Source organism: Megachile rotundata, chromosome 2, assembly GCF_050947335.1.
Source record: "Megachile rotundata isolate GNS110a chromosome 2, iyMegRotu1, whole genome shotgun sequence".
NCBI lineage: Eukaryota > Metazoa > Arthropoda > Insecta > Hymenoptera > Megachilidae > Megachile > Megachile rotundata.
In genome coordinates, this window is record NC_134984.1 from 14,283,158 (window position 1) to 14,294,902 (window position 11,745).

Genomic DNA, 11,745 nt, shown 5'->3' on the forward strand with positions numbered 1-11,745 from the left:
TAACTGAACAATAATTAACTAATATAATACTAAAATAATAAAATAAAAATAATATAATAGGAACAAGTTACATTGAGTACAGTATCCGCCATTTTACTGAAGAACTACATTGCTGAAAAAATGTGTACTAGCTTATCAACCTATATTAACAATATCAACATTACTGCCTTAACAACAAAATAATAATTACCTAATATACTAAAATAAATTTACATGAATATCCGCCATTTTGCAGAAGAATATTATAGCCCAATAAAATGTGTACCAGCTCACATCAGTTTATACTTCTTTGTGTATCTAGAGGAGATCAAACGCATTACTTTGAACACGTACAGAAGTATACTATTCTACTTCAGTTCTTACTTTTATTGTTGGAGATAAGATAACAGGTAACGAAGAGATTCATTTAGTATAATTCAAGCTGCAACCAGCATGGTTGGACAATTAAGCTTAACGATAATATCCGTGATAATTAATATCGGTAAGTACGTTCTACGGTTCAAGGGTTTGATTACTATTTTCGTTCTTTAGATAAGCTAGATAAATGAAAGTTACTTTAATGAAGTACTTTACGTTTGCTACGATGTCGAGGAATTTTTTACGAAGTTTCTCTTTAAACCTCTTAATTAGATAACTGATTATGTTCCAGGAAATGTTTATTCATTGAGTTAACTAATTTATGACTTGTTTGTTACATCGTTATGTTCATTTCGTTAATTAATAAATTTGTAGTATTTGTGATTATTTGTGTTTGATAGCTGAAATGATTCATTATACTCTAATTATATTTCAAGTTATGCTTTAAATACATTTGCAAACAAGATTATTTTCTGTGTCGCAAGATAACTTTTTAAATAACAAGAAAATCTTCCTCTAAGTTATCTACTATTTTTAGATGTCAGTATTATAATGTATGGTAATTTAATTATTTAGTAGAATATGCAAGAGGAGACAACTTATGGTGCTTCGACTGCAACACCGATTTAAGTAATGGCCACACGAGAGAATGCAACGATCCTTATATTCCTGCGCCATATTACGACCTGGTACTTTGTCCTCAAAATGAGTCTCAACACTGTCTCAAAGGTGTCATTGAGTGTAAGTATAAAAGAGATCCTGTAATTTTACAAATTTTTATAGCAGAAGTTAAAACAAGAAAATGACAGAATTTAACAATGTTGATGCAAAGTGAAAAATTACCTATTATAAAAATTGTAAGTACATAAAAACTTGTACAAGGAAATTGTAAATACATAAAAAACTTGTACAAAGAAATTGTAAATACATAAAAGACTTGTACAAAGAAATTGTCAATACATAAAAGGATGGATAAACATGAATGTTAATAACAGTTAACAATAATCGAAAATGGTCAGCAAAATAATTTGACGTGATCAGTAAAATAATTTTATTGTCAACATTGCAGTAAACAAAATAAAATTCTAGTCATCACTCATTAATCAATATTAATTGCTATCCTCGATGAATAGTGTTCAAAAACATGACTCTCATTTATAATAATTATTATTTGTAATCAATTCTATTAACTTAACCTCTCATGACATAACCTAAAATTTATTAAAAGTAATCTAACCTTGAAAAGTCAATTATTCTATCCATGATTCAAACAACATAATTGCACAGCTGCTAAATTGTTAAACTAGTTCTAAATATTTATTACAAAAATGTGTACAATTTATTCAAGAAATACAAAGTATGTTTCTATGTTTCTATGTACATTTCATTAGCTGCAAAGTATCTTTATTGCAACACAGATTTCTTTAAAAAAAAAACAGAAATTTAATAGGAATTTTAATTAAACCAAACAAGTATAAATGTAATACAATGTTTATTCATGAAAGAAATATTTTTCTCGATGATACAGATAGGGACATCCTGGTGACGGTACGTGGTTGCGTGCCATCACGTGAAATTGACGGATACTGCAAACACGAGAAATATTTTCCGGAATCCAACATCGTGTGCTCGTTTTGTAACGATTACGCTTGTAATAGCCAACAATCTCTTTATTTATTTATTCCACATAGTTTGCTAGTCTATTTGTCCTTAGTTTTTCTGTTACTGTACATCAAATAACATGTTTGCCATATTTTACGTCGAAGAACATACATGATACTTGTTTTCATTGATAATTATATTGGTAAATTAATAGATAGCAATTTTATGTATTTTCTTGTGAATTTTTGGTGGATTATTTTTAATGTATTTATGTGTTGAATTATTTGATTCGAATTGTTTATGTTTGTTCGATGATATATGTATAGTATAGTGATGTACCGTATGTACGTGTACCATATGTGTACCATATGTACATATGATATGTATGTATACTAGATTTATTTGACAATGTGCATTATGTAGATTTATATATAGTCAACATATTAAATATTTGTTGTTTATAAATTTGTACTTCAAGGATTATAATGGCACTGTCAAAAATTAAATATGTATTACCTTAATTTAACAAAAACATATTTTGTCAAAAAATAAACATGCAACAATAAATATTAACAATATCGTCCTTGACAACCTCAACCTTTTTAAAGATTTCATAATATTATTTATACAAGAAATAATACAAGACATTCTTCCATAGAAGAACTATACTAAAAGAATGTATAGAAGAAGATTTTACAAGAACCCTTATCCCCAATTCATCGAATCACAATTCATATGTAACGTGAATATGGATGACTAAAGTCAGGATTGCAAAGTGAGCTTGCCGACTTGTTAAAGAAGACTTGTCATGGGTCAGGAGACCAGTTAACCCCGCGAGACATTACCAAATTGACTCGGCAATTTGACCCCTTCTCCTCGACCAGATGTTTGTGTACGTAAATATGTGTACACTCATATCTACACGCTGCTACGAGTATTAGTCACAGAACTCACCACCATCGATACAAAGGACGATATCGAATACACTGCCTCCCCGTTCATTCATAAACTCACTTAATTTCCAGCTTGAAAGTCAACAGCCTTTTCCGGCCAATTATCCTCTTTTCTTTCGCAGATTAAAACGTTTCGCTTTGTTTTTGTTGCGAAAATATTTTTCTTGCTTTTCGTGGACAATTGTGATATTTGTCCATGTAATAAATTTGCAATAAACTGCGAGTTTAGAAAGTTGAGTGATTTGGAGAATTTGCATACGCCACATTTGAGTTGAAAGAAGTTGAAAGTTTTGGGGGATGTGGTTTTTGGAAATTTGGACGTTTGCTAGTTCGAAAATTTAGATCTTAGTCAATTTCAAATTTGAATGTTGGTAAATTTGAAAATTTGTGTGCAAGTAAATTAAAAATTTAGTTTCAGAACTTGAAAATTTGTACATTAGCAAATATATAAATTTGAGTGTTTGGAAATTTGAAAATTTGACAATATAGATTTTAATCAATTTGAGAACTTAAATCTTAGTAAATTTAAAACGCTAAATATTTATAACAAAAATCATTAAAAATGAAATTTATTAAGTTTGAAAAGATTTATAGAAAAAATTGAATATCTAAACTGAAGTTTACAACGAGCAGTTCCTACATAAACCTCGAAAGACCCCCGAGCATTCAACGGGTCCCGTAATTGTCCTAATGAGTCCAATGAGGGCCTTCAGCGACTTCCGTCTCTCTTTCTGATTCTTTGTCTCCGTAAGTTCTTCTCCGTTGCTTTTCTCCTCCGTCGCTAAACCATAATTACTGTTTCGCTTGTTGCGTTCTCTTAAAGACCTCCTTTGGTTGTTTGCTCTTGACTCCTACTTCCTCGCACTTGTCTCTCGTCCACTGTGAGGTTACAGGGTTATTAGGTATACGAGACGTTATTACGTTGATCCGTTCTGGCCGTGTGCCCTAAGAAGTAGGAGAAACGTGGGCCAGTAGTGAGGGTAGAGATCGTGCACGCGTTTTCAGCAAAAAGGGGGGTGTTGCCCGTTCAGTATCACAGTGAACACGTTCCGCGACGCTAGCAAGTTTCTCTTCATCTCCTGGAACCACGTGGTTATAGTCTCCGATCGAACTACGGATTCGTGTTGAACGATTGAATTTTTGGGGACTGAAAATTTTAGTACGGCAAGATGTACCCCCGATCGGCGTGGGCATTGGTTTTCTTTGGTTTGGTCGTTCTTGCGCGATCAGGTGAGTATTTAAGATGTTAAGGTTTGACAGATAATATAGTATTAGTATTAGATAATATTGTAGTAGATGCAAAAATAGTATTTAGTAAATTTTGGTTTTGGTTTAAAATGTTGTGGGGATGGTTTAGTGCAGAGGGTTAACTGATAGCAATTTTTATATTATTTACAGTAATAGTTATTTTAATCTTGCATAGTTAGTATTGGTTTTAATTTTAATGTCAGTTGTGATTTATGGAAGCTATCAGTTTGAATTTTATGTAAATACTGATTTTAATGTTATATAAATTAATGGGAATTTTAATCTTGCCAATAGTAATTTTAATCTTATATAAATTGACAGCAATTTTAATCTTGCCAATAGTAATTTTAATCCTATGTAAATTAATAGTAATTACATTTTTATTTAATTAGCCATTTTGAATGACTATAATTAAAATTAAAAATTTTGAAGAAATTCAAGAAATAAAATTAAGAGGGTAAAATATGAATAAATACAATTACAATATAATTTGATGAGAAATAAAAAATAATTAATAAAAGTAGTAATAAGACTGAATTGTTTCGAAATTTTAAGATATGTTAACAAGATAATTTAACAGCAAATAAATGAAAAATAATAACAAGACTGAATTGTTTAGAAATTCTGAGATATTTTTACAAAATATTTTACAAGAAATAACAAATGAAAAATACAAATAATAACAAAACTGAATAGTCCCAAAATTTTGAGATACGTTTAATGCAAAATAACATTTAAAAAAGTCAAAGGAAATAATATTTAATAATTCGTTTTCATAAAATATTTAAAAGTTGTTAGTACGAAATTTAATTCTAAGTGCACGCTACGTAAATTTAATTCCAAGAGCATGCTACGTAAATGCCTTAGTGATGTAAGGTAAATTGTTACGTAATAATTCTTTTTTGATTGATTTCCATCACGCATAGCAAAAAGAACAGAATGAGTCACTTTTCAGAAATTTCAAAACAACATGTTAATAATGTTTTGTGTATAAATTACAATTGCATTGATTCTGTTAATTTAATGAATTTCAATCGAGTTATTATTTTGTTAATTTTGTTTTATCGGTCAGTTTAATTTGAGCATTGAAAGTTTAATTGATTTAAGGTTTATGAATTGTATTATGTGTTTATTTAGTATTATTAATTTTTTAAATGGATTTATTATAATTAATACTACAATCATTTAATTTTAAGACAAATTATATCAAATTATATTTTTGCAAAATAGTAAAAAATTTTTGGGGTTGGACCTCATGTTACAAGTTAGAGATTAATTATTATTTAACATTATTTGTCATGTTATTAATTAACATAACTATTTATATTTATTCAATATGATTAATTATATTATTTAATATTATCAACTGTTCATAGTTGACAGTAATTTATAGTTAACATATTATACATATATTTATATTAATAATTTTAATATCATAATATGTGAAATATATCAGTATTAACAATATTAGGATTAAATATTACATACGTTAATATTGATCACATTAACAACATCAATTAAATTTCTCTTACAATCAATCACATTTAATATCAATAATACTAAACACAATTTCAGTACAATTATTATAATTAATATTAATCATACACAAAATCATCCAATATTACTATAAACACTGTCAACGTCTTTAAAATATCTGTTTACTTATTTCATATTCTGTAATGTATTCAACAGCTTTAGCCTTACAATGTTGGGATTGTGCTTCCAACATGAACGCAATGTGTGGTGATCCAATGAATGTCACCGAGCATCACGCTATGTTTCATGCGAAAACTTGCGATGCTGGTCCTTATGAATCTACCAAGCCCATATGCCGAAAAATTGTGAAGAGAGGTAACAAATTTTATCAACAATTATTATCAATTTCATACAACCTTTTTCATATATACAAAATACACAAAATTTTATAAAATTCAATTTTCAAATTTTTAATTTAAAATTTCACATTTCAAGTAACAAGTTCTAAATTCTCAATTTTATATTTCAAGTAACAAGTTCTGAATTTTCAATTTCATATTTCACATTGCAAGTTTCAAATTTCAAGTTTCAAATGTAACATTACAAATTTCTCATTTCAAATTAAATATTCAAATTTAGGTATGAAAATTTTAAAATGAACTTTTCTAAAATAAATTATGATGCTAATTGTTTTACATGAAGCAATTTTTAACATATTTATAAATTGTCTTACATGTTTTCTTAAATTGTTTAAGTTGTCTTAATATATTTTCTCATATACTTTATTAGCTTTGATAGTGTGTAATAATATCTTAATTGTTCTAAATAGTATATATTTTATTTTCTATCTAAAATATTCTAAAATATATTTCATATAAAAATTGCGTCTCATTTTCTATTTAATTAATTTACGTTTAAATATTCGCAACACGTTGCAAAGGGTACCCCTTCAAACATGGCGACCCAAAGAAGTAAAAGAATGATGAGCCCAAGATGAATCCATTTAATGAGCACAAATTTTCAACAATATCCGTTATTGGATTATACGAGAGACGTTTTTACGCACAATGACGCATTAGAACGTTGCTTGGAATCGTAAAATAACTTGATGATGATCGTGTTCCAGTTGATCGTAACTGTGTGTATACCATATTGTGTCCGTGAGTCACGGCGGTGTGCTCATGTACCACAATTGCGATAATTACACGTAGCCGAGGCCAAAACCACACCCGAGTCGGAGAAAACTCACTATAGAATCATGAATATTAAGGTTAATCGTATTAACGTGACTAGAATTCTCGGATTAATCGACGAATATACGCGTGCACGCATTGCAACCGGAAGATTATACAAATTTGCATAAAATGTGGGTTGTTCTTGGATTAGCCGGTGTCTGCTACAATCTTAAACTTGCCCTTTCACTTTTTCTTAAAAATTCAACTTCAATGTAATAACTTTGTAACACATGTTCTAATAATTCATATACGTTATTTCTGGCTGTTGTATAAAAAGTAGATGAACTTTTATGAAATATTTCAGAAGGAAACAATAACTGCAAGGACATGTACTGTCAGTTATGATACACTGTATCTTCCTTTGGGTTAAAAATTCAACTTAAATCAACTTTACAACTTTATAATACGCACACTAATATTCCATCTGTGTTACTTCTTATTTCCACATGAAAACTACTCTAAATTTTATGGAATATTTTAGAAGGAAACAATAACTGCAAGGACATAGTGTCAGTCAAAATGGTGTACCTCATGTGCCTTCCTACCTTAGGTTAAAAATTCAACTTAAATCAACCTTACAATTTTATAATACGCACACTAATATTCCATCTGTGTTACTTCTTATTTCCACATGAAAACTACTCCAAATTTTATGGAATATTTTAGAAGGAAACAATAACTGCAAGGACATAGTGTCAGTCAAAATGGCACAACCTCGTGTGTCTTCCTACCTTAGGTTAAAAATTCAGGTGGAATCAACCCAAGTACTTTGTGATGCATTCTAATGTCTCACATATGTTATTGCTATGGTATAAAAAGCAATTTGAATTTCATCAAATGTTTCAGAAGAAAATACTTGTAAAGTGTCCTTTAAAATCGAGCACCTAAATTGTCCTACAAATGAATCCCATCAACTTTGCAATCATCAAGTAGCTATATAGATTTTTATACAATATCTACATAGCACATTATGCATTTCTACATATATTATATACATATATGTATGTCTAACAACACACAGAATATTATAATGTATGTTACTGGCTTAGTTAGTATCAAATGTGAACTTGACCTAGTATCTTCAATTAACCAGAAATATTGTCATACAATTGTACCAAGCTCTGCACCTAATTTGTTCATGAAATCATTTCACGTCCTATTTATCTCTCCGCTAAAAAACAGTTCTTCGGTCTACTAGAAATCTTCCTTGACCGTGTTTCATGACGGCCACAAATGGCGTTTCAATTTCCTCTTTAGGAAACCCGCCGCGCAAAACTGTTTCACGAAGAAACGTAGATTTACTCGCATATAAAACCGTAATTCTCGGTACGCTTTGAATCATCGTTACACAACCTGTTACGTTAGATCACTCAACAATGCATCGTTCCAATACCTATACAGAAAAAAAAGATATTTCGCATGGATAGGAAATTGCAGACAGAAGTTACTACATCCGTTTCGGAGTAAATACCGCGTTGCGTTACGAGAACGACGCGAAATTGGCCATCATTTATATTCGTTCGACACGTCATTCGCGTATCATATTCATAATTGTTTAAATACGTGTGGAAATACGTGTGTTCAGATTTATATTTTTCTTTGTGGGTGCGTTTATGTGTTCATGGTTGAACAATGGTTTACTGCGTAATTTAACGTTGGGTGCTAAGGTTGATTTGTATTTTTATCGATGAAGCATTGTTAATTGTCTTGGACTGGGGTGGGGGACTTAGGTAGTGGGGAATTCTAGGTTTATTTAGTTTTTGTGATGTGGGTTCTTTTGGGTAGATTTTTAGGCAGTACATAGGGTAGGGTTTGGGATTTTGGGAGTTTTGGGACTTTGGGATTTTGGGATTTTGGGATATTGGGACTTTTGGGATTTTGGGACTTTTGGGAGTTTTGGGAGTTTTGGGACTTTTGGGACTTTTGGGAGTTTTGGGAGTTTTGGGACTTTGGGATTTTGGGATTTTGGGATTTTGGGAGTTTTGGGACTTTGGGACTTTGGGATTTTGGGATTTTGGGATTTTGAGATTTTGGGACTTTTGGGAGTTTTGGGAGTTTTGGGACTTTTGGGAGTCTTGAGACTTTTGGGACTTCTAGGATTTTGGGACTTTTGGGACTTCTAGAACTTTGGCACTTTGGGATTCTTGGGACTTTGGGAGTTTTGAGACTTTTGGGACTTCTAAAACTTTGGCACTTTGGGATTCTTGGGACTTTGGGAGTTTTGGGACTTCTAGGATTTTGGGACTTTGGGATTTTGGGAGTTTTGGAATTTTTAGAACTTCTGGGACTTTGAAACTTTGGGACTTTGAGAGTTTTGGGACTTTTAGGATTTTGGGACTTCGGAAGTTTTGCGATTTTTGGGACTTCTGAGACATTGAAAGTTTTGAGAGGTTTTGAACTTTTTGCACTTTGAGAGTTTTGGGAATTTTAGGACTTTGGGACTTTGGAAGTTTTGGGACTTATTGAACTTTTAGGTCTTTGAGAGTTTTGGAACTTTTGGGACCTTTGGAAATTCTATGACTTCGAGACTTTGGGAGTATTGGGACTTTTAGGATTTTGCTATTTTGGGACTTTGAAACTTTGGGACTTTTGGGACTTTTGAAACATTTAGGACTTTAAAACTTTTGAATATGAAACTTTGAGTTAGCATATACCCTATTATTATATTAATTTACATGAACTTGCAATGTATGCTCCATGTATCCCAATGTTCCAATATTCTTTTAAATGTTCTTTTTCAGAAAACGGCGCACGAGTAGTGATACGTCAATGCTCGACTCCAAACGTCGACGAGGCAGATATCCATGACGGTCCCTGCAGCGCAATGGCAATTTCAAGTCGAAATGTAATTGAATCCTGCCACATTTGCAGCACCGATCTCTGCAATTCTGCAACGAATGCATCAATCATGAAACCTCTGTTCGTCTTTACCATGGCAGTTATCGGTTATCGTTATATTCAATCGAAACACGACATTGTTTAATACCTTGAAAATATTATTATCGTATAAGAACGATGATTCTTTAAATAACCGTTTCGAAGGTGGAAAAGAAAAGTATTCGAATCGTCGTAAGCGTGAATTTTTTATTTCTTTGCAAGTTCAACGATGTTATTGTTTGTTAATGTTTGATCTATATGGTTGCTACAGAATTATGACGTGTGGTGCGGGACTGGGTTTATCTAGGGGAAATTTTGGAATTGCTAAACTTACAAGTTGCGTTTTCAAATTTGTATATTTTCGAGTTTGTGAATTGTGGAATTTCGACATTTGTGAATTAAAATTTTGAATTTTTGAATTTCTGAATTCCAAAATTTCGAAATTGCCAAAATTCCCAAAATTCCAGCATTCCATAAATTTAAAAATTCCAAACTTGTAAAATCCCAAAATTTCGAAATTCCAAAATTCCCAAAATTCCAAAATTCTCAAAGTTCAAAAATTTCCCAAATTCCCAAATTCCCAAATTCCCAAATTTCAAAATTCTCAAATCCCAAAATTCCAAAATTCCAAAATTCTAAAATTCCAGAATTTCCAAATTCCCAAAATTTCCAAAATTCCCAAAATTCCCAAATTTTCAAAGTTCCACAATTTCCCAAATTCCCAAATTCCCAAATTCCCAAATTTCAAAACTCTCAAATCCCAAAATTCCAAAATTCTAAAATTCTAAAATTCCAGAATTTCCAAATTCCCAAAATTTCCAAAATTCCCAAAATTCCCAAAATTCTCAAAATTCCCAAAATTCAAAAATTCTCAAAGTTCCACAATTTCCCAAATTCCCAAATACCCAAATTTCAAAACTCTCAAATCCCAAAATTCTAAAATTCCAGAATTTCCAAATTCCCAAAATTCCTAAAATTCCAAGACTCAAAGTTTCGAAATTTCTCAAATTCCAAAATTCCCAAATCCCAAAATCCCCAAATTCCCAAATTCCCAAATTCCCAAATTCCAAAATTCCCAAATTCCCAAATTCCAAAATTCCCAAATTCCCAAATTCCCAAATTCCAAAATTCCCAAATTCTAAAATTCCCAAAATCCCTAATACCCCGAAAATTCCAAAATTCTAAAATTTCCAAAGTTGCAAAATTCCCCAAATTTAAAAAAATTCTAAATTTTCCAATTCCATTATAATTCACTATAAGGACAAAAGTTCCAACCTTTTCCTATATCGCAAAATTCCCTAGATCCCCCGTCCTCCAACGTACCAGTAATTTTCGTTGTATCAGTACATCTTATTATAATGGTTCTGCATGATTGGTACAAGCTCGTTAGTGTTTTATAGTTAGATGTACCTTGTTAGTGTTTTAAATAGATCGTTTGATACACGTCACTGTAGTCGCGTCAACGTACTAATTTAATAGTTTATTTAATGATTTACGACGTTATTTTTGTATAACATCTGTATATAGATTTGATGTGTTCTACGTGGTTGTACAATAAATGAAAATTGTTCATTCGATATTATTTGATTAAGGGAACGAGTCCGTGGTGTCACGCACGATTTAATTAGAACTCTATAGCAATTAACAGACGCGTATCTAATATAATTACACGCTTCTCTTTTTTATCTGCACACTTTTTATATCTTCTTTTTCTACTACTTTCGTGTCTCGTGTCGTTTCTTTTTAGAAAAACAAAAAAAGACGAGAAGAAAATATAACTTATCAGGTATCCGTCCAATTAATAGAATAATATTTTATTATTCTTTCTTCGCTGTTAGCGGAAGATACGTTAGCTTTTTGTACTTCTGGAAATTGTATCGATTAAATTGTTTATGAAATGAATGTTTAGAGATTGGCTAGGAAATTTTTGATTAGGCGTTATGTTACTGTAAAATGTAGAAATTATTAAACTCAGTATGGAAAATTGCATCTGACAT

At 30.9% G+C, this 11,745-nt stretch overlaps 2 protein-coding genes across 3 annotated transcripts; both read left to right on the forward strand.

Annotated features, from left to right (window-relative positions):
* The first annotated feature begins 248 nt into the window (after window positions 1-248).
* LOC100881346 (uncharacterized) lies at window positions 249-2,732 on the forward strand. Of its 2 annotated transcripts, none has more exons than XM_012280001.2 (3): window positions 249-481; window positions 934-1,098; window positions 1,886-2,732. In XM_012280001.2, the coding sequence occupies exons 1-3, from the start codon at window positions 433-435 to the stop codon at window positions 2,095-2,097; spliced, it is 426 nt and encodes a 141-aa protein (XP_012135391.1). In that variant the 5' UTR covers window positions 249-432; the 3' UTR covers window positions 2,098-2,732. The 2 variants fall into 2 exon arrangements, with proteins under 2 accessions (XP_012135391.1, XP_003701053.1); XM_003701005.3 differs by having other exon boundaries at window positions 251-481; window positions 937-1,098; window positions 1,886-2,730.
* A 1,107-nt stretch (window positions 2,733-3,839) lies between these two features.
* LOC100881457 (uncharacterized) lies at window positions 3,840-11,735 on the forward strand. Its single transcript, XM_003701006.3, has 3 exons — window positions 3,840-4,142; window positions 5,853-6,011; window positions 9,613-11,735. Exons 1-3 carry the CDS (start codon window positions 4,082-4,084, stop codon window positions 9,852-9,854), a joined length of 462 nt encoding a protein of 153 aa, XP_003701054.1. The 5' UTR covers window positions 3,840-4,081; the 3' UTR covers window positions 9,855-11,735.
* The last annotated feature ends 10 nt before the right edge of the window (window positions 11,736-11,745 follow it).